Raw genomic sequence first — 22,663 nt, 5'->3', positions numbered from 1 at the left:
GAGCAGTGACACCAGAGCAACCAGTGACACCAGTGCTACCACGTCCCTGCACCAGTGCCTTGCACCAGTAGCCTCCCAATTACCCCAGCCCAGGGACAAACCTTGTGCCCCAGCAGCCCCTGCACCAGTGCTCCCAGTACCCAGCACACCAGTGCTCCCAGTGCTCCCAGTACCCAACACACCAGTGCTCCCAGTTACCCCAGCTCTGTCCCTGCCCCCCATCTCTACCCACTGGGCACTTGTCCCTGGCTGGGTTAACTGGGAGCACTGGTGTGCAGGCGCTGGAGTAACTTGGGACACTGGTGCCAGGCTGGGCTAACTGGAGGCCACTGGTGGGAGGAACTGGGTGCAGGGCACTGGGACCACTGGGACACCCCTGGGACACCCTCTGGACCCTTTTCCAGGCGGGAAAACCGAGGGAGGGCCATGGTGGGAATTCCCAGTGTCCTGCACCGGTGCCAGGGCGTGGGACACGGGTGTGTCCAGCTGTGCCCTGTCCATGTGTCCCCCATCCCTGTCCCCAACCCTGTCCCCAACCCTGTCCCCAACCCTGTCCCTCATCCCTGTCCCCATCCCTGTCCTCCATCCCTGTCCCCCATCCCTGTCCCCATCCCTGTCCCCCATCCCTGTCCCCCATCCCTGTCCCCATCCCTGTCCCCATCCCTGTTCATCCCTGTCCCCAACCCTGTCCCCCATCCCTGTCCCCAACCCTGTCCCCAACCCTGTCCCTCATCCCTGTCCCCAACCCTGTCCCTCATCCCTGTCCCCCATCCCTGCCCCATCCCTGTCCCCCATCCCTGTCCCCATCCCTGTCCCCCATCCCTGTTCCCATCCCTGTCCCCAATCCCTGTCCCTCCCCCTCCCTGTCCCCCCTCCCTGTCCCCCCAGTCCCTCGTGGGGCTCTCGGGGCCGCAGGAAACCGTCGCGAGCGGAGGAAGCGGCAGAACCCAAACCACACGTCACGTGCTGAGCCCGCCCGGCCCCCACACCACAGAGAGAGGGGAGGGGGGGACACACGGCCTGGACGGGACCCCCCGGAGCTGTGGGACACTGAGGGACACGGTGGGACACGGCAGGACACGGCGGGACACGCCGGAGGATGCCGGAGGTGGGAGGATGGAGGAGGCGGTGGTGAAGCAGGGGGGGATCTACCTCCAGCTCCAGCAGACCTTCGGCAAGGTGAGGGGGCGTGGGGGGCACGGGGAGGCTCGGAGGGGTGGGATACGGGGTGGAATCCAAAGGGATTTGGGTGCTCCCAGCCCTTGGCTCCTCGGCCATCCGTGAGCTCCCCGTGGGGACAGGCGGGGGGACGGAAGGTGCCGGGGACACTTTGTAGGGCCAGGGGGTGGCTGGGGTGAGCTGGGGTGAGGGATGTGACCCCCAGAGCTGGGGGGTGAGGGATGTGACCCCAAACCTGTGTTGGGTGATGGGTGTGGCCCCCAGACCCGCACAGGGTGACTGATGTGACCCCCAAAGCCAGGGGGTGATGGATGTGACCCCCAGACCCACATTAGGTGATGGATTAGACCCCGAGTCTCGTGTTGGGTGACAGATGTGACCCCCAAACCTGTGTTTGGGTGATCGGTGTGACCCCCAGACTCACATTGGGTGATGGATGTGACCCCCAGACCTACACAGGGCAGCTGATGTGACCCCCAGACCCACACAGGGTGGCTGATGTGACCCCAAAGCCAGGGGGTGACGGGTGTGACCCCCAGACTCACATTGGGTGACTGATGCAACCCCCAAAGCCTCTCTGCTTCCGTGCCTGATAAACTCAGGGTTTGGCAACAACTCCCAAAGGGGAAGGAGCTCATGGGCAACTCCAGCTCTGTTCCCTGGTCTCATTCCCTGTGGACACCCTCCAAAGGGAATCCAAATGCCATGGGAAGGGCAGGGAAGGCGGGCAGGGGGCAGGCAGGGTGGGCAGGGCATCCCCTCCCTGGGGCAAGGCAGGAGCACACGGTGCCTGCAGTGCTGGAGGGTGGGGAGCAGGGCAGAGGCCACCCCAGCGTGGATCCCAACATCCCATCCCAGGGAAAGGGAGCTGTGTTTTGTCGGATCCTGGGGGCCCAGCAGGCCCCGGAGCAGGAGCTGCCGTGGAGGATGTGCTGCTTTGGGTGCAGGACTTCCTCTGTCCCCACTTCCCCTCTGGCACTGGGGCCTCCCATCCCATCCCCTGTGAGCCCCGAATTGCTGCTCCGTGGGGGGCGAGCTGGGAACCGTTTAAAAGCTGGTGTTTCCAAGGAAAATGGAGGGAACGAGGAGCTGGAAGCCCTTCAGCAGCAGGGGGGTGGCGTGGGCAGGGCTTTTGGGTGCTGCAGGGCTGGATCTGGATGCTGGGTGAGGATGGGATGCTGCCAGTGCCTTTCCCAGCTGGAAAAGCCTTGCTGTGCCTCAGGGATGTTTATCCAGGGATATTTAAACCCCAGTTGACCTCTGGTCAGTCCCGGGCGAGGTGCAAAAACCCCGCCCAGACCCCGGAGGGCTTCCCCTGCGATCCTGAGGGAATAAAAACTCCCGGGAGGGCGAGCAAACCCACCTCTGCAAGACGCAGTGGCTCTTTCAGATTCTGGCTCTTAGGACTGAAAATATTTCAAAAGAACTCTTTACGACTAACCAGAGGTCAGCTGAGCTGTGACCCAGACGTGCCTCTTATTTAGGAATGTTGGGGCTGGTCCTTATGACATTTGGGTGTAAGTCACGAGGGTACATCTCTGAAGTAGATTCTCCCCGTGGCAGAAGTGGAAGAAGTTCTGGGGAGTCTTGTACCGGGAGAGCTCCTGCTCCACGGCCCGCCTGGAGCTGCTGGAGGGCTCAGGGCCGGGGGAGAAGGCCCGGAAAGGCGAGGGGAGCAAGAGGCTGGTCCGGCTGAGCGACTGCGTGCACGTGGCCGAGGCGGGGGGCGATGCCACCTGTCCCAAGGACACCGTCCCCTTCCTGCTGGAGACCACGGACAGGCGCTTCCTCCTGGCTGCCGACGGCGCCGAGGCGGCCGACTGGATCCAGAGGCTGTGCGAGCTGGCGTTCCCGGTAGGATAACCGGGATCCCCCGGGATGGGGGTCAGTTTGGGTGTTGGTGTGATGTGGGATCCAGAGGCTGTGCGAGCTGGCGTTCCCGGTAGGATAACCGGGATCCCCCGGGGTGGGAGTGAGTGTGGGTGTTGGTGTGACAGGGGATCCAGAGGCTGTGCGAGCTGGCGTTCCCGGTAGGATAACCGGGATCCCCCGGGATGGGGGGGCCCATGGGGGGGTTGGTGTGACGGGGGATCCAGAGGCTGTGCGAGCTGGCGTTCCTGGTAGGATAACCGGGATCCCCCAGGGTGGGAGTCAGTGTGGGTGTTGGTGTGACAGGGGATCCAGAGGCTGTGCGAGCTGGCGTTCCTGGTAGGATAACCGGGATCCCCCGGGATGGGGGTCAGTGTGGGTGTTGGTGTGATGTGGGATCCAGAGGCTGTGCAAGCTGGCGTTCCTGGTAGGATAACCGGGATCCCCTGGGATGGGGGTCAGTTTGGGTGTTGGTGTGATGTGGGATCCAGAGGCTGTGCGAGCTGGCGTTCCTGGTAGGATAACCGGGATCCCCCGGGGTGGGTGTCCAAGCCACGCTCTACCCTCACTCACCAGCCACTCTCTCCCGGGCAGAGGAGCAGGGAGGAGCAGGCAGCGGGCAGGGACGGCCCTCAAAGCTCACTGGGCACTGATGGAGAGTTCTCCATGGAGGAAAACTCCCTGTACAGCTCCCGGGGCAAAGGTAGGCACCGGGAAGTGGGGAGGGAGCAGTGGGTGGGGGTTTGCTGGGGTGGGAGGCAGCGCTTTATCCCACAGCCCCTCATCCCCACCTGCACCAGGGAGCTTCCTTGTGCTTCCTTGTGCTTCCTCGTGCTTCCTGGTGCCGGGGAGCAGCTCCCAGCACAGCTCCTAGCTGTGTGGTGGGAAGTCTCCTCCCGAAACAGCCCCTTCCTGCTGCGGTTTGGCAGGGCCGGCTTTGCCACGCTATCACCCACGGCCGGAGCCCTCCGGCCCTTATCGGCCGGACACTGCCCCGGCCGGGGAGGGTCCTGAGCCCCCCGGGGCGGGAGGTGCCCATCCCACCCTTTTTCCCCCCCCTGCAGCCGGCCTGGAGCAGGAGTTCGAGGTGACAGTGAGGGCCACGCAGTCATCGCAGCGCTGCCGGCTCTGGGGCCGCTGCATCCTGCGGGCCGGGGAGGAGGCGCTGGAGCTGCGGCACTTCCAGAGCTCGGAGCTGCTCTACAGTTGGCCCTACCGCTTCCTCCGGCGCTTCGGGAGGGACAAGGTCGGTGGGGAAGGGTCTGGAGCACAAGTGCTGTGGGGAGCGGCTGGGGTTGTTCAGCCTGGAGAGGAGGAGGCTCAGGGGAGACCTTATCCCTCTCTACGACTCCCTGACAGGAGGGGAAAACAAGAGGGGTCAGACTTTTCTCACAGGACTTGAGGGCACAGCCTTGAGCTGCCCCAGGGGAGGTTTAGGTTGGCCATGGGGAAGAAGTTCTTCCCAGAGAGAGGGATCAGACCTTGGAATGGGCTGGCAAGGGAGGGGGTGGAGGGGGTGGATTCATCCCTGGAGGTGTTTGAGCAGAGCCTGGATGTGGCATCAGTGCCATGGTGTGGGGGACAAGGTGGGGTTGGGTCACAGGTGGGACTCGACAATCTCAGAGCTCTTTTCCAAGCTCAGTGACTCTGTGTGGGTGTGGGCAGAGCGGGCTGGGATGCAGGGATTGATGCTGTGTGTCTGTCCCCCCCCAGGTGACGTTCTCCTTCGAGGCCGGCCGGCGCTGCACCTCCGGGGAGGGCAACTTCGAGTTCGACACCCGCCAGGGCAACGAGATCTTCCAGGCCATCGAGTCAGCCATCAATGCCCACCGGGGCCGGGGGGGCCCTGGGGAAGAAGCCCCCCGCCCCCTCGGCCACTCCAGGACGCCCAGCTGGGCACAGGGGCACGAGGAGCCCGGCGGCCCCAAGGAGCCCGCCCGCGAGGGGAAGGTGCCCAAAGCCAAGCCCCCCGTGGTGATGCCCCCCCTCAGCGGCTGCTCCGGGGCTGGGGAGCCCTCCCGAGGGGCTGATTATCCCTACGCCGAGCCCTGCGATTCCCTCCTGCGGGGGAAACCCGCGGTGCCGGGCAAGAGCTGGAAGCAGGATGCTGCGGCCGGGGCGGAGTGCGAGTACGCCGTGCCCTTCGACACCATCGCCAAAGCCCTCCTGGCCCGCCAGTTCGGCGGCCTGGGGGGCCCCGAGGGGGGTCCCGACCCCCCCTACAACCGCAGGGAGCCCGGGGGGGGTCCCCAGCAGCCCCCCCAGCAGCCCCCCCCGCGCCCCACGGCCGCCAAGCCCGAGCACATCTACGACGAGCCCGAGGGTCTCTCCGCCCTGGCCGTGTACGACGAGCCCGAGGAGGTGAAGGGCGAGGCGTGGAGGCTGCAGGCGGCCCCCGAGGAGCCCCCCGGGCACGAGCAGCCCTACAACCCCCAGCGGGACGACTACGCCGTGCCCAAGAGACCCGTCCCGCTGCGCCAGCCCTTCCTGCTGCAGGGCAAGGAGTGGCTCGGCGACACCGAGTACGACAACGTGGCCCTCAAGGTGGCCAAGAAGAGGAACCTGCAGTGAGCGGGACGGGGAGGAGAGGAGGAAAGGACCCACCCCCGGCTGTCCCGGGCAGAGTTATCCCGACCCCCGCAGAGCTGAGACCCCCTCCCAGCTCAGCGCACCCGCGGCTTTTGGGGGGGACGGGCATCCCTGAGGAGCGGCGGGGGCACATCTGGGAAGTGCTGGGGCACATCTGGGCAGTGCTGGAGCACATCTGGGCAGCGGCAGGGGCACATCTGGGAAGCTCTGCAGTTGCGATGCGCCCACTGGAGGGCAGTGCGAGCCCACCGTATAACAGCCCGTGCCCACCGTACAACAGCCCGTGCCCACCGCTGTGGTCCCCCCGCGGCCCCGGGTGCCAAATCCCGCCCCTCGTCCCGCTCAAAGCTCGGGAATACCAGCTCTGCCCGTCACGGACCCCCGCGCACCCCTCCAGAGGCAGCGGGAGCATCCATGGGCCTGGGATGCTCAGCCTGTGCCGGCTGGGGATGCACATCCCACACCTCGGGATGGACAATCCCCAGGGATGCACGTCCCGCCCCCGAGAGCCCCCGTGCCCGCACGCAGCCCCCCAGTGCTCCCAGTGTGCACCAGTGGCCGTGGCAGGGCTGGGCACTGTGCCCGTCTGAAGGTCCTGCCACATCCTCCCTCAGCACCAGCAGGGCCGTAAATTCCTGCTGTTTCAGCCGCGTTTTTATTTTTAATTCTTTTTATAAACCCACTTTCCAGCCCCTCTGAATTATAGACGGAACACTCGGCTTCATTGTCATGGAGGTTTTTGTGGCTGGCTCTGCTCCTCCCAGTAAGGACCAGTATGTGGCTGGACACAGCCTGACTTGCTCTGGGTCTTCCTCCTCCTCCTCCTCCTCCTCTTCCTCCTCCTCCTCCTCCTCCTCCTCCTCCTCCTCCTCCTCCCAGCCACCTCCAGCCCTGCCCAGCCCTTCCTTGGGCAGATCCAGCCCCTCAGCCCAGCACCATCCCCAATTCCGTGAATTCACCCACGGGGAATTCCGTGTTTCCCTGGCACAGGCCGCTCTCCCAGGGCTGTGCCAGGCTCTGTCTGTGCCCATCACGCCACCCAGACCACCCTGGAGCCCACCAGCTCCACCAGCACCCCAGAGGGACCTCGGGAGCCACCGCCAGTCCCGTCCCTCCCCATCCCATCAGCTCTTTACCAGGGAAGGCAAAGACAAGCCATGAATTATTCATGATCTCTTCCAATCAAAGCAACGGCTCAGGTGCTTCAGTTAATTTCCTGGATCCTGAAAAACCCGAAGTGCGGATTTTAATAGGGCAAATTAAGTGCTTTTCATATTGCACCCTGATTAAAGCTCCGTGTCCATCGATCCGTCGTGGATCGGAGGGGACGGGACACGCGGGACACTCGGCCTCGGGCAGGTGGCCCTGGGCTCCATCACCTGCTCCAGGTGGGATCCCACGGGGGTGCTCCAGGTGCAGAAACACCTAAGAGTGGTCAAAAATAAAAATAAATTAAAAAACCCCAAGTCTCCAGCAGTTTTTTTCCACATGGGACCAAGAAAAAAATATGGAGCGAGGCAGATCTTTCCACACCCTGGCAGTGGGATTCACTGAGGGAGGGGGGTTGTTCCTGGAGTCATTCCAATGGCAGCGAGGGGTTATCCCTACCTATCCCTTCTCCAGACCCTGGGCATTCCAGGATCATCCCCCAGCTGGAGCCACGGGGACTCCTGACAGCCCAGTGCCACTCACCGGGAGCCAATTGCTCCAGCACGTGTTATTATTAATTAATTAACGCTCATTACAGTGGTTATTTATTATTAATCAGTGTTAACACAATCCTCACCTCCTCCAGCCCGGCTTCCCGCTGCATCCCTGCTCCTGCCTCCACCTCTGTTCCTCTTCATCAAGCAAAAACATGGAAACAGCTCCTGGACTTCACTTCCGAATCCTACTGGAAGCAGGCAGCCAGGATAATGAGGGATCGCTGGGAATGGCACCATAAAGGAATGGAAAAACCTCCCAGACTTCAGTTCCAAATCCTACAGGCCTAATGGGATTTGTGGTGGGCAGGCAGGATAGCGAGGGATGGCTGGGAATGGCACTGATCAAATTTTGGAGGCAGCAGCCTGGACTGGGTGAAGCGCAGTGGGAGTTTTGGTGCTGGAACAGCATCCCCTGCCTGCCCCATCCACGTGGGTGGGGTTTAGGGTGGAAAAGGGAACCTGTCCTGGAATGTTAAATCCAGGTAAGGAGGATGCAAAGCCGGAAAAGCCCTTGGAGGGGCTCAGCCAGGGGCTGGGCTGGGAAAAAATCAATGGCACAGAGGGAGGGAAAAGAGTGGAGCACAAAGCCCCCAGACAAACAGAGAGGTTTAATCTGATTTGGGAGTTATTATGGCTATTGGATTATGTTGATTATAAATCATCCAGGAGCAGGGATCATCCAAACAGGGATTTGTTTGGAGCCTGGAGGGGCACAAATGCTCCTGAGCCCCCCCCAGCATCCCTCCAGGAGCAGGGGGGAGGCAGAGCTGCGTCCCAGCATGGAAAAGGGCATGGAGCAACATCCCAAGGGAAGGCTGGGCTGGCAGGGATTGGAGGAAAGAGGGGTGTGGGCACCTCTGGGATGGAGGGGATGGGGAATTAAGGATTGGCACAGACTGGGGATGCAGCCCCGTGGAGAAAACAGGGAGGATCCCAAGGGAAGGCCGGGCTGGCAAAGCTTGGAAGGGCAGGGCATGGAAACAGGGATGTGGGGCTTGTCCGTGGTGGGGAAATAAGGATGGGGGGGAAAAGAACTGGTGCACCCCTGTGGAAAAATCGGGGAGGATCCCAAGGAAAAGCTGGGCTGGCAAGGCTTGGAGGGCACCAAAAGAGGGGGGCAGCCACATCCGGGATGGAGAGGACTGGGAATTAAGGGACTGAACAGCCAGGACGGGGGATTAAAGAGCTGAACGCCCAGGACGGGGGTGCTGCCCGTGGCCCAGAGATGCCGCTCCCGGGCGCGTCTTTCCTGCCGGCTCCGCACACCTTGTCAAGGCAGCTCGTTTTCCCATTACTGTCTCCTTGGATTAGGGATGCGCTCGCTCCGCAGCGCCCCCGCCCCGCGCCCATCCCAGGCGCCAGGGAGAGCTGGAAACCGCATTAGAGCCCTGCCGAGGAGCCCCTAATGCCATTAGGGGGCAGGAATTAGAGGTGCTAAATGACAAGCCCCTAATCAGCCCCGGGATTTATGTCAATCACGCTCCCGGAGAGGGGAGGGGCAGGGCCCTTCATTCAGAAAAATTGCCTTAATTGGGAAGGTCTGGATTCTCTCCTCCTGTCTCGTTTGTGGAGCTCTGGAGCTCCTGGAAAGGCTTCTCGGGGCAGGGGGGGGGATAGATGAAGGTGATGGTGAGGTGCGGGGTGAGGAGCGAGGAGGTGGCAAAGTGGAGGGACAGCCAACTCCTGCCTCCCTCCCACCTGCTTTCCCTTTCCCTTTTGGTGGCTTGAGGCACTCCAGGCTGGTTATCACTGGGAATTGGGTCATTCCGCTCCGTGGGGGAAAACAGGTTGGAAAACAGCCCCCGTTTTCCCAGTTTGTGGACTCTCTAAAGGAGCTGGGCCCTGGGCTGCAGCGGAATGAATTGGCAATTCCCAGGAGTCCATAAAGCCTGGCTGTGTTGGGAAGGAAGCTGTAAAAGCTGCGTGTCCACAGCCGTATTTCCTTCACTCCCCATCGATCCCGTGGCCTCTGCTGCCCAGGGCAGGGCTCTGCTGCCCAGGGCTCTGCTGCCCAGGGCTCTGCTGCCCAGGGCTCTGCTCTGGGCTGATGTGTCGGGTCCCCTCCGAGCCACTGGCATTGATCCCGGGGACCTCGGCCAGCCCGGAGCATCTCCTGGTGCTGGGAGCACATTCCCGGGCTGATTCCAGCCTGGAACAGAGTCACTCGTGCTCTTCCCCCTTTCCATCCACATAAATGTATGGAAATTTTCACAGTTATGGCTTCTAGGGGGAATAAACCCCCCCTTGGTTGCTGCTCCAAGGGGGGACAGCGCATGGCAATCCCCCCAAATCCCCCCCAGGGATGCAGGGCTGGGGGGAAGGGTTGGGAAGTGTCCTCCTGTGGGATGGAGGGATGCAGGGGGGCACAGCTGGGATCTTCCACGGGGATGTGGGATGAGATCCCATGAGGTGGGAGAGGCTGGTGCTCCAGGCAGAACCAGTTTGCTGCTCAGGCCTGGAGGAGACAAGGAGGGCTCGTGCCCAGGGTGTGGGAAGGTGGTTGCCTCCTGGGAAGGTAATTTCCAGCTGGTTCTGGCCCAGGGAATTGCTGTTCTTGTGGGATCTGGTTGCAAGACCCACATTCCTCCCTGGATCTCTGCCAGTGGGCTCTGCTGGGCTGGGGGTCACTGGGAGCAGGGGGAGGGTTCCCACCCCCTGCCAGGAGCCCCCAAATCCCTGCACAGGATTTTCCAGCCTGGGATATTTGATGAAGGCTGAAACACCAACAAACTATTAGAGCAGCGCTGCCTGAAGCTCTTTGGACAGTCCATCCCACACTCCCAACCCAGGAATGCCATTAAAGGGATCACCTGGACCCCTAAGACAAAGGGGGACATGCAGCCAGATCCCTAATTCCAGAGCCTGCCTGGCCCTTCCTGCCCCTCCCCTGCGGAGCCATCCCGGGGCAGGTGGTGTTCCAAAGCCTCTCCCGAATCCAGGGATTTTTAAAAGCCCTCAGCTCCCCCTGGTCTGGGCCGCAGGGGATGTTTGGTGCCTTCCCTTCGCCTCGATCCGCGGCGCTGGAACCAAATAATGCTGTGGGTGCTTGGCGGGCTCCTCCGCAGGCAGATTTTGTCAGGAAGTATAAATATCCCCCCACCCACCTGGCCAGGCTGTGCCTCAGCAAGGGAATGTGCAGGCACTCCCTCGGTGCTGATCTGCTGCTGCTGGAATCCTGCAGGACTGGGGGGGACACCGGGACAGCTTCCCAGGGAAGGTGCCCCATCCCTGGAATTGTCCAAGGCCAGGTTGGAGGAACCTGGGAGAGTGGGAGGTGTCCCTGCCCACGGCACAAGATGGGCTTTAAGGTCCCTTCCAAGCCAGAGCATCCCAGGATTCTGTGATCCTGTTTTCCCAGCCCTCTGTGGGTGCTGCAGGAACAGCCCTGGGCACTGGGAGTTTGCTGGGCAGGAGGAGCAGGACACAGGGAATGGCTTCCCACTGCCAGAGGGTTAGATGGGATATTGGGAAGGAATTCTTCCCTGGGAGGGTGGTGAGGGGCTGGGATTGAATTTTCAGAGAAGCTGTGGCTGCCCCTGGATCCCTGGAAGTGTCCAAGGCCAGCTCGGAGCAACCTGGGCTAGTGGGAGGTGTCCCTGCCCATGGCAGGGGGTGGAACGAGATGATCTTTACATTCCCTCCCAACCCACACCATTCCAGGATTTCGAAGGCTGCTAAAACCTGCCCTTCCCCATCCAGGTGTGTTCCCGGGAAGGATTTGCTCCCTCCGAGGGGATCCCGGCGTCCCTGAGCATTCCCAGTGCCTGTGTGTGCCCATCCCTGCGGCACAGGGAGCTGGTTACCAAAAGCCACCAGCCCAGCCAGTGTCCCAGTGTATCCCTGTGGAACAGCCACCCTTCCCGGGGACTCATCTCACCAGGGAAGGAGCCGGGAAGCGGCGGAATTTCCACCCTGCTGCTCTCCGTTATCTCCGCGAAAGGGGAGCCAATTACCAGCAGCTGGCGAGAGCCTAAAATTATTATTAATTTCAAACAAAGCATATGCTTTGTGTTAACAATCCTCCCTGGCGTGGCAGAAGGGCCGATCCCATCCAGATGGCTCCGAGTGCCGTGGGAATGATTCATGCCGGGCTCCGGAGCGGAGCTGGGATGGAGGGGGCGGGGGGGAGCAATTCCGTGCCTGGATGGGGTCACCCGGCAGCAGGAGTCACAAACAGCATCTATTATTGCTTGTAATTAAAAATACAACCCCTGGGCACTCCATGTGAGGACATTCCAGGGTCCTCCTGCGCGGGGAGCGGGGATGTGGCGGCTCCGGAGGGCGGCAGGTCCGGCAGTGAGCTCTCCAGGAATGGGGAATGTCACACCATCACATGGATTATGGGGATGTAAATACAACAGAGGCGCATTAGGGAAGGTTTGGATCCCAGCCAGGGACCTGCTGTCCCACCAGACACAGGTGAAGTCGTCCCGTGGCTCTCCCTGCCCCTCTCAGACCCCCTGCGAGGAGGTTTCCCCCCCCCCGTGGCTTTGCATTCAAATAAAAAAAATGAATCATTTTCCTTTCCATCCCTGCACGTGGAGACGGACAGAGAGGCATTTCCCAGCTTGGCTCGAGGGTGCCCAGAGCCCTCTGGAGCCCAGGAAGAGCTGCTCTGCCTCCTTAACCTGCCCTGGGAAATCAGGCTGGGAGGTGCCAAGGCAGAGCTCGGAGCAGCAGAGTTTCCTCTCGGAATCGTGGCAGTCACAGCCAAAATAACCGGTGTGAAAGCAAAGGATGGAGTCTATTTTTGCCAGGAGGTGGGAGCTGGGTCGCCTTGGCACGGAGGAGCTGCTCCACTCCACTGACCCTGTGGAGAGCATGGACAGGAGCAGATATCCAGGGAAAAAAAGATGTGTCCACAGCAACAGGGACTCATTTGGACGCAGAATCTCCACAAAGAGGGTTTTCACTTTGGGTATGTCCATCCTCAGCTTCCAGCAAGGTCCTGCTCCTCGGGGAGCTGCTCCCATGGGCATCCCACTGTTCCCCATCAACAGATTGAGGTCCTTGAGGGGGGGCTCCAGAAATCCTGCTGGATCAGCACGATCCCTCTGGATTAACAACCCCACATCCCCCAGCAAGGAGCAGCTCCTGCCTGGAGATGGGTAAGGAGCTCCCACTCAGAGACTTCTCAGTCCCACAGAGCCCCCCGGGCAGAGCTCAGCCCCCTCCCAGGACCCCGAGAAGGGGGTTGGCAGGAGCATCAGAGCTCCTTTAAATCCCACAACTGGAATTGGGAGCGAAAGTATCTCCAGGGGAGAGGGGTAAAAATAGCTGCTGCTCTGTGTCAGCAGCCGGGGCTCTGTCAAGGGCAGGGGCGAAGGCTCGTTTATAAATAGGAGGAATTAATTACTCGAGCGGGGACGAGGCGCTTAATGAGGGGCTGGGCTGGCACCAGCACGGAGCTGCCCAGCCAGGGAATCCATGGCCCAGCCCTGGGAAGGATGGGATGCCATCACCGGGCATCCCTGAGGATGGGAAGGGCAGGAGGAAGGGGTTTAAGTTTCATTTTAGCTTTAATTTTAATTTTAGTTTTAATTAAACCCCGTGGCGCTCTGGGAGGGCAGGGGTGGGCAGGGGTGGGGAGGGGCTGGTGCTCCCCCACCCTCCCTCCCTCCCCCGTGCCCTTCACACCCTCCCAAATCAGCCCCCCAGGCACTTCCAGGCTCCTCCCATAGCCTGGAATGCCGAGACCCGGCTTTTCCTCCCCGGTGAGGAGGATGGAGAGGAAGGAGAACAGGAATAAAGCACAGGAGGAAGGAGAACAGGAATAAAGCACCGGGAGGAAGGAGAGGGCTGGGGAGGAGGCAAAGGGTGGGAATGGAGCCCGTGGAGGGGATGCCAAGGGTCTGCTCCCTGTGGAGCCTCGGGGGGAGGAGGCTCTGCCAGGATGGGGCAGCCCCGGCTGCCTCCTGCCCTTCCCCCGGGAATCAGGCCGGGAAAACCTCTCCAGCTCGGCACGGAACGGCTCCGACCCGCCTGTTTGCAGCCACATAAAATATACATGGGAGTGATAACGAGGAGAAGCAGCCGAGCACAACCTCGGAGGGCTCTGGTGCAGAGAACGAGCAGAAGCTGCAGCAGCCGGGACGGGGTGGAAGTGGCAGAGCCCATTCCCTGCTCCCCAGACCTCTCCAGGCCGTCCAGGGGGGATCCCGGGAGGCAGCAGGGATGCCTGGGGGCCGCAGGACCCCGAGGCCCTGCTCAGAACTGGGGGGAAACTCATTGCACGGAACGTCCACGGCGTGGGGGGGCCCCGAAATCCCCACAGATCCCAGATTCCCCCGAGCCCCGGGGGGCACAGGGAAGGGAGGGCACGGGGCAGGCTCATCCATGGGGCTGCAGGGCAGGGTGGCAGCTCCCGTTCCTGCTGAGCCAGCCGGGAGTTGATTCATGGCCCCGTCGGTGCCGGGTATTGATGCATGAGGAAGCGATAATGGAGCCGGAGCAGAGCCATCCTCTCCCCGGGATTTATGGGATTTATGGAGCTCAGCCGGATCTCCCGACCTTTCTGACTCCCCCTCCACATCCCACAGGGCTCAGCACCAACCCCTGCCCACGTCTGGCACACGGCTGTGCCCGGGAAGGTGCCACCCGGGGCGGATGTGGAATCCTGTGACCGAGGCTCTGAGAGCCCCTCGTGCTCCGTGGGGACGAGCAAAGCCCGGGAAAGGGAGCAGAGCCACCAGGTCACGGAATGCTGATCCCACCCGAGCCAGGCCCCAGCTCCGTGGGGGATGGAGGAGCCTGGCAGGCCGGGAAGGGCTGGATTTATCTCAGCTGAGCAGCAGTGGAGCTGCTCGGGAGAGAGCTGGGGGTGTTGGGATGAGTCTGTGCATCAGCATCCCCAGTAATTGAGTTAAAAAGTCAATCAGTGAGTCACAGATCCACTTTTCCATGATTCTGTGCTCGTGGACACCCCAGACTCCCTTCTGTTTCCAATTATCCCGCTCTCAGGGCCCTGCTGCCAATATATCATCTGTTTTCTCATCATCTTCATCCCATGCCCTGAACACAGCCCTGGTTGCAGCCCCCGGTGCGTGGGGCCTAAGGGAAAATGGGGAATAGAACCGTGGAATCCTGGAATGGTTTGGGCTGGAAGGGTTGGCAGGGACAGCTCCCACTGCCCAGGTTGCTCCAAGCCCCGTCCAACCTTGGGCACTGCCGTGCCTGAGGCTTTGGGCACCCCCTGGGCAGAGCCCCTGGTGCTCCGTGGGGATGGGGAGAGCCCGGGGGAAGGTCCCAGCAGAGCCCCCTCCCCGCGAGGCTCCGCAGGGAGCAGACCCTTGGCATCACCTGAAGGTCACCACCCCCCTTTCCCCTCCCAGACCCATTCCCGAGGACCTGATCGCCAATTTTCCCGCTAAGTGCACTTTAACCTCCGGCCCATTATCGGAGCCATCATCCCTTTTGCATCCCCGAAGCCCCGTTAGTGTCAGAGCCTGCACTTTATGCCTCTGCTGCTCTGGGCTAAGTGCTCCCCTGGCCTCTCCTCGCCAGGGGGGTTCAGGGTTGCTGCACTCTCTTCCTCCTGGATTATTGATCCCTAATTTCCCCCCAGGGGGGATCTGCTCTCTTATTGCTTCATTTTTTTTCCCTGCTCCGCTGCCGAGTCTCCACATTTACCCCCCCGTGCCCCAGAAATCCCACACCGCTCCCGCTCTCTGCACAAGAGGCCAGGATTGGGAATGCCAGGATTGGGAATACCAGGATTTCCAGGGCAAAGATCAAAAGCACGAAGCCGCAGGGGAGGGATGGCTTGGAACAAGCTCCCCCGGGCAGGTGGCAAACAGCGTTTCACCTGCAGAGCGCTGTGCTTTGAGCTCTTTCCTCTGGAAAAGAGAGGGGAAAAAAATACCACGACCCACCTTTCCACGCCCCAGCAAAGCCCCAAACCAGCCCTCACCCTCCACATCGGGCCTTTAGTGCCTCCCCACCTCCTCGGTGCCCCCCAGCTGGGGGGTCAGCCGGTGTTCCAGAGCTGGGATTTGGGATAAAAGGCAGCTCTGGGCTGAGGTTTCTCCAGCAGAGACTCGGGTGAAGGGCTCCAGGTGCCCACGGCCACCCTTTCACAGTCACCCTCCAGGGCAGGAGGAAGGCTCCGCTGGCTAAAAGGCATCGCCGGCCTTTTCGAGCCTCGTGAGCTGCGAAGTTGGTGAATAACAAAGAAAAACGGGATCCTTGAGGGCTTTTTCCCACCCGACGCCGGGACCGGCGCCTCTGCCCGTCTCCACCCCGCCCGTCCCCGGGTCCTCCCATCCATCAGGATCCTCAGCATCCCTCGGCTTTCGGAGTTTGCTTGTTTGTGTCGCCTGTCAGCTCCCTCTCCCCCGCACCCCAGATGAGAGCGGAATGCATGCTAATAAATTCTGCATCGGCGGCAGCAGCAGCAGCAGCACCCGGAGACGGGGAAAAGCTGCTTGAATTACAAAGGGAGCTCTCGCTGCCGCACCTGGATTTGCTTCTCGGCCCCGAGTTCGCTCCCCCGGGGCGGGGATGCAGAGGGTGGGCAGAGATGCGGGATGAGGGGAACGGGGTGAGAGGCAAGCAAAGGACGGGGTTTGGAGCAGGACAGCGGCGTTGTCACCCTGACTGCGCCCTGTGCTGTCCCCCCCCAGGCGCTGCCCCAGCCCCCGGGATGCGACAGCCAAGATTAGGGCTGTTTCCTTTTCTTCGGCGAGGAGCGTAATCCCCCCTTTGAAAGGCGCATCCTGCGCTTGATGCTTCCTGACATTAATATTATCATCTCCAAGCAGCCGCAGAGCCCGGCTGTCGCCTGCGATTAGGGCGCTGACACAGATCGGTGCAAGATTTCACAGGCGGCTCATTACGGCTGACTCGGGCTCCGCTCGGCTTATATAACTCATCTTGCATAAAAACCTGTCACCCGCAGGGGCTGCTCGGCTCGCCCGGCCCCGCCGGGGCTCGGCAGGGGCCGGGGAGGGGGGGATGAAGGCCGTCAGTGCCCTGCCAGGGGGTTCCCGTCTGCTGGAGCAGCCTGGCTGGTGGTACCGGCACGGGAGCGGCTTCCAGGGGCGTGTCACGGGTGTGGGAGGGGGGGGAAAGACCCTCCGGAATTCTGGAGGGGTGAAAGGAGCCTCCCAGCATGGTGGTTTTGCTGGAGAATCTTCCCGGTTACACCGGTGGAGAAGGATCTTCCAGGGGCGTGTGGCGAGTGTGGGAGGGGGGGAAAGACCCTCAGGACTCGTGTTAAGGACTGGGATGTTCCCGATGAAGAGCCGGGACAGGGACCTCTGGAATCCTGTGCTGGGGCCTGGGATGCTCCAGCTGGAATGGGGACCTGTGCACCTCGTGCTGGCACCAGGATGCTCCCATGCAAAGCTGGCACAGGGACCTCTGGAATCCCATGCTGGGGACTGGGATGTTCCCGATGAAAAGCTGGGGCAGGGACCTCTGGAATCCTGTGCTGAGCACCGGGATGTTCCCATGCAAAGCTGGCACAGGGACCTCTGGAATCCTGTGCTGGGGACTGGGATGTTCCCATGCAAAGCCGGCACAGGGACCCGTGGAATCCCGCGCTCTGGCCTGGGATGCTCCCAGTCCATCCCATCCCGCCGCAGAACCCCCCCACACCCATCGGGGGCGGGGGGCGGGAGCAGGGCTGGCAATGTGACCCCGGTCCCCGAAGGGCTCATCAGCGGCAGAGCCGGTGTCACCTCCCCGCAATTAATCAGAGGAGTCATTAGTAAATGAAACAACCGCGGCTCATCAGCTGCAAATCGCCTCTCCTGCCAGGAGCGAGGGGGAGCCGGAGGGGAAGGGGTTTAAAATGAGGTGTCCTGTGCCTTTTTTTCCCCCTGATTTCCAAACATTTCGGGTTCAAACCTTCCCCCCGGAGCTCCCAGGCCCTGTGCTGGGGTGTGTGTGTGTTGCTGGTTACTCCTCCTCAGGAGGTGCTGAACCCCCCCGGCTCCCAAAATCCCTCTCTTTGTGTATCCACGTGTTTGCCGTATCCGTTACCGGCAACATTTGGGATCGGGCGGCCCGGTGAACAAAAGAGCTCCGTGAAATCCGAGCTCCCCCAGTTGCTATGTAATTATTTCCACGCTACCCAAGCAATAGGTGGGAATTCTTGCCAGCGCCGATTGTTCCCAGACACCTCGGTGCCGAGCATGCCAGAAGATGGTTGCAGTGGCCAGAACAGCCTAATTAGGGATAAATCATTAACGATGAGAGCCCTGCCTTGCTGGCAAGCTCCAGGCTGGCTCCTGAAAACGCTGCCCTGGCAGCGCTGGGGAGGGATGTGGAGCTGGGATGTGAGGGATGTGATGGTCCTGTGGGTGCTCCGTGGGGATCACGCTGGTTGTGCCACCTTGGATTCCTGCTCTGCTTCCCTCCGTGCCCCTTCTTCCCTCCTGTCACCGTTAAAACACTGCTGTGTGACACTGCTGCCAACGCTCAGCCTCATCATTAAATGTGAATTATGGGGAGCAATTCCTGGCGAGGAGAGAAAACAGCCAGGGAGACTGGGATTGGCTCCTGGGTGGGAAAACGGAGAGTGGGGACAAAACACGGACCATCAGCCTGGAGTAAGAGCAGCCACTTCCCCATCCTAATCCCTGGCAGGGCTCCTGGGTGGCTGATCCAGCTCCTTTTGCCTTGCAGGGAGTGAGATGGAGAAGAGGAGCTGCCCTGAGCGCTGTGTCCCAGCCCTGCCGTGCCCCTTGTGCTGCTCAGGGCAGTGCTGACCCCTCTTCCTGCTGCATTTCAGGAGCAAAATCCTCTTTTTCCTGCACCTGTGGGGCAGAGAGGGAGGTGGGAGCCTCGTCCCCGGCTCAGCCCAGCTCAGCTAATCTCTGCTTGTCACAGCACAGGCCTGCGATCTGCCTCCTAAATCCGACAGGATAATTAAAATCAGGGAGGGAGATGGCTATCAGCTAATTTTTGCGATGCTCTTCCCTCTCCCCACCTCCCAGTTCTCTTCCCATCCCTCCTGGCAGTCCCTGCCTCCTCCTCTCCCTCCTCCTCGGGGGCACAGGAGGATGTCACAGGACTTGGGGGTCCCTCTGTGCCCCCCACGCTGAGCAGGGACCCTTCCACCCCCCTCCAGGGCTCCTCCCCAGCCCTGCCGGGCTGCAGGAGAGAATTCTCCGGGGGGGGGGGGGAGGTGAAGAGCAACGCTGCAATCAATTAGAGACATAAAAAAAGGATAATTTTATCAGTGGAGGGGTCGGGGACGGAGGGGTGGGATCCTCTGCCCTGGGTAATGGGAGCATCATGTCTCCAATTAAGGGCGGGAGGATCCGTCTGGGAGCCGGGGCCCGTCAGGAGCCGACGTTTATTGGGCTGTCAAAGCCAATCTCCTTCAGGAGCTGCTTCCCCGAGCACGGCGGGTTATGGATCATTTATGCCTTTTATTTTTTTATTTTTTGTTTTTAATCACAGCACCCGGGTTTGGGTGGGTTTTGCAGTTTACAGCTCGTTTTGTTTCCCCCCCCCCACAATGGGAGAGAAATCCAGGGGCACAAAGGGGGATCCTGTTCCACTGGAGCTGATTTTGGATAATTATCATCACTGTGGCCACGCAGGGAAACCTGGAGCAAAGGCCAGGGATCCCAGATCCGGGACCAGGATCTTCCCTGGCAACTGGAGAGCGAGGGGACACAGGCTGGGAATGTGAGATCCCCCCAAATCAGCAGGTTTTTGAGGGATGGTGTCTCGCATCCCGCCCTTGCTCCGGCGGGATGTGGGAATTGCCAGCCCGGGATGCAGGCAGAGCTCCAGGCTCCCACCTGGGACACCTGCCAGGCTCTCTCTCTCTCCAGCTGGATGCTCCAGTGATACAAAAAGGGCCTGGAGCAGGGGATGCTGTCAGGTTAATTGGTCATGGCAAGGGCTGGCACCGGCGGGTGACAGGAGACTTTGTCACACACACGTCTCCAGCCAGGACTGCTTTTGCTCCACTCTCCGTTTTCTCCCGGTTTGCATCCAGCAAAGGAGGAGGGGGAAAAGTCTCCTCCATGCCTGGCTGCCTCTCCCACATCCCAGGGGGCCCTGATCTGCTCCCCAGCCAGCGCTGGCAGTGCCACCTCCCCGGGGACAGCCGGGATTGACGCCGGGAGAGGAACTATTTTTATTTTTATCCCCTCCTTTCAGTGCTCCCGGCTCCCCTACCTGTGGGAAGGGATGGGAGAGGGTTTGAACAGCTTTTTTCCTGATCCTGGGACGTGCTTTGGATCCTCCTGCCCAGGGGGGTCTCAGCTCCCAGCCTGTGCCATCCCACAGCCACCCCTCCTGCATCCCTCTGCCTCGGGGGTTTATCAGCCTGGTTTGGGGATGGGAATGTGGTGCCTGACCCTCCTCAACATCCCAGGAGAGGCTTCGTGGAGACAGCGGCACCCATGGATGGGGGGGACGCCCTCCCCCAGCATTCCAAGACATCTCCAGAGCTGGGTTTGGGTTTCCCGTGCCTGGGAGCTGGGGAGGAGGAGGGGGGGAGCAGAGCTGAGCCCCCCCCAAGGGAGCAGGACTGGGGGGCAGAGGCTCATTCCTGGTCAGACACCCCATTCCTGGAATTGTGCCTGCTGGGAGCTGCCCGGGCAGGGTTGTTACAGGATATTATCCAGACCATTTGCATGGGCACCTCCAGGTCATTTCGATCACTTTAAGCTACTTATCTGCCCATTTTCCTCCCCATAATATTTGCCTAATTCGATTACTCTGCAGCCTCAGCAAGCTGCAGGGAAATAATCAGGAGATATTACCCAGAGCAAGTCAACTGGATCCACGTTTCCAGCTCATCCCTCCCCCCCAGCTCATCCACGGGGCCCTGCCCTTGCTGGGGGGCACTGGGGACACCCCCTACTCTGGTCCCCAGTGCTGCCACGCTCTGTGGGAAAGCCAAGGACCCTCTGTGGCCACCCTCCAGCGAGGTGCCAGCCCGTGCCAGGGGTGCAGGCACCCCCAGGGTGATCCAAGGGATGCCAGTTCCTCTGAATTCCAGGGGAGTTTGGGACCGAGGTCATGGAGCCGCAGGGAAGGGATGTGATGCTGCTGCAGAGCTGCTCCCAGCTGTTGGAACGGGGTTTGGGGTGGGCAGGAGGGTTGGATGGACCCGAGGGGAAGGGAAGAGGCTGAAGCACAGAGGGGATGAAGGGCTGGACTCGGCCTTTCCCAACCTAAAGGACTCTGTGATTCCACGAGGTTGGAGAGGGGACCTGCTGGCCCTGCCCAGCCCCCCTGGGCACAGGCTTGGAACTGAAGGATCCAAATCCACTTCCAGGCTCCTTTCAGCAGCTCCAGGGGGGAGCCCTGGCAGGGCAATCAATGCCAGGGCACTAATGAGGGGCTCTGAGTTAATTGGCAGGAGCTGCTGCCTAAATGAAGATTCCGTATGCGCAGGAGGAGCCGGGAACGGCCTGGATTCGGATCCAATTTGTGCCTGCAGCAGCTCTGGGAAGCTCAATTAAGCTGCTGTGGCTGCTCTAATCAATCCCACCCCCGTCTCCCCACGGGCTGGGGAGGGGGCTCGGGCCTGGCCCCGATGGAAATGCCATCCTGGGAGCCACCAGGAGCAAGGGATCCACTTCTCTTATCAGCATTTTGCTAATTTTTGGCTTATATATAAAAAAAGCACATGTTTTCCTTCACCAGAGGGAAGGGGGTTCCTGGAAGAGACAGGCTTTGTTTTATTTTTGATGGTGCTTGAAGCGTCATTCCCGAGGGAGACCCGCTTTGAGCTGCAGGATCTGCTGCTCCGAGAGGGCTGGGATTGTTTGGAGTGTTATCCTTGTTCTTTGCGCCCTCTTATCCCCCCTGGATGGTCCTCAGAGGAGCTGAGGAGGGACAGGGAAATGGGGTTTGCAGGCCAAGGGTGAAAACGGGGATGAGGATGGGGAGGGAAATGGATGGGGATGGAGATGGGGATGAGGATGGGGATGATGAGGATTGGGATGAGGATGGGGATAAGGATGGGGATGGGGATGTGGATAGGGATGAGGATGGGGATGGGGATAAGGATAGGGATGGGGATTGATGCTTTGGGCTCTTCCCCTGGGTGAAGCACCTCTGTGCCCCGCCAGGCTCTCCCCTGGATTCCCCCCGTGGATTATTTTCCCTGTAACCACCCTTAAGAACAACCCAAGGAGCAGGAAAAACACCTCCCAGCTGCAGCACCAGGGACCTGTCCTGCTGAGGAAGAGGATGGCTGGGAGCAGCCACACCCCTGGTGCTCCCTGGGGGACCAGCACCCACCCCTCCTGCCCGCCCTGAGGGTGGGATCAGCTCCATCACATCCCGTTTATTCCTCTGGGATCTGCAGAGCCATAACCCAGCACCAGCAGCACCCAGCACTGTGCTAAGGAAAGAGGGAGCTGTGTGGGGCTGGCAGAGCTGCTGTGCCCCCCCCAAAACTCCCACCCTGAGCAGGGGTCCTCACATCCAACATAAAAACATCCATAATTAAGCTCAGCTTCCAACGCCGAGGAAAACAGAAGCAGCAAATCCCAGGCAAATGTCCAGGAGCCTGGACAGCACCAAGAGCCACCCCCGGGGCACAGAGACCCCCTTGGCCGTGTCCCTGGGGGGGTCCCCATCTCCAGAGAGCTGCTGGGGGCACCTGGAAGGTGTTTCCGTGTGGAACACGGGGCTCCCGAGGAGCGGGAGAGAGGAAGTGGCTCCGGGCAGGGATGCTCCTGCCATCCACCCGCCCGGGAGCAGGGCACGGCTATAAATATCCTGCTGACACAGCAGGCAGGGCCGCAGGGGATGAGACAATACAAATAACCCAGGGATTCGGGGATATCGCCAAGGGCCCGGAGGGGGAGTCGTGTCAGCGGAGCCGGGAATGGCCGCGGCACCTCCTGCCCCGCTCCCGCTGGGAATGGTCCTGCCCCGCTCCCGCTGGGAATGGTCCTGCCCCGCTCCCGCTGGGAATGGTCCTGCCCCGCTCCCGCTGGGAATGGTCCTGCCCCGCTTCCGCTGGGAATGGCCGTGGCACCTCCTGCCACTCTCCCTCCGGGAGGGCTCCCGTGTCTCTCCCGGGGGTGGCACCTTCTGCCTCAGCCTTTCTTCCCGAGGCGGGGATGGGGATCCCGGCTCCCGTCTATCCCTGTTTTCCAGACGTGGGGGTTTTCCCGGCTCTTCCCAGCCCGGCAGCCCGAGGGTGGGGCTGCGCTCGCCAGGCTGCCGGGGGAGGTGGGAGGCTGCCAGACACCTCGGTGGGAATAAACATCCACACAACTCATGGAATGCTGTCGCTTGGAAGGGACCTTGAAGCTCGTCTAGTCTCCTTCCACGCCCCAGGAACACTTTCCATTATCCCAGGTTGCTCCAGCCTGGCCTTGGACACTTCCAGG

General features: G+C 61.1%; 1 protein-coding gene across 1 annotated transcript; it reads left to right on the top strand.

The window, feature by feature from the left end:
• Positions 1–879: 879 nt before the first annotated feature.
• On the top strand, positions 880–6,453 carry DOK2 (docking protein 2). Its single transcript, XM_027714002.2, has 5 exons — positions 880–1,179; positions 2,743–3,033; positions 3,643–3,751; positions 4,113–4,294; positions 4,762–6,453. Exons 1-5 carry the CDS (start codon positions 1,117–1,119, stop codon positions 5,617–5,619), a joined length of 1,503 nt encoding a protein of 500 aa, XP_027569803.1. The 5' UTR covers positions 880–1,116; the 3' UTR covers positions 5,620–6,453.
• Positions 6,454–22,663: the final 16,210 nt, after the last annotated feature.

This window comes from Pipra filicauda, unplaced genomic scaffold (assembly GCF_003945595.2).
Source record: "Pipra filicauda isolate LSUMZ 115617 unplaced genomic scaffold, ASM394559v2 scaffold629_size504944_pilon, whole genome shotgun sequence".
Classification (NCBI taxonomy): Eukaryota; Metazoa; Chordata; class Aves; order Passeriformes; family Pipridae; genus Pipra; species Pipra filicauda.
The sequence above is the reverse complement of the archived record's forward strand: the minus strand, read 5'-3'. Positions and strand labels throughout refer to the sequence as shown.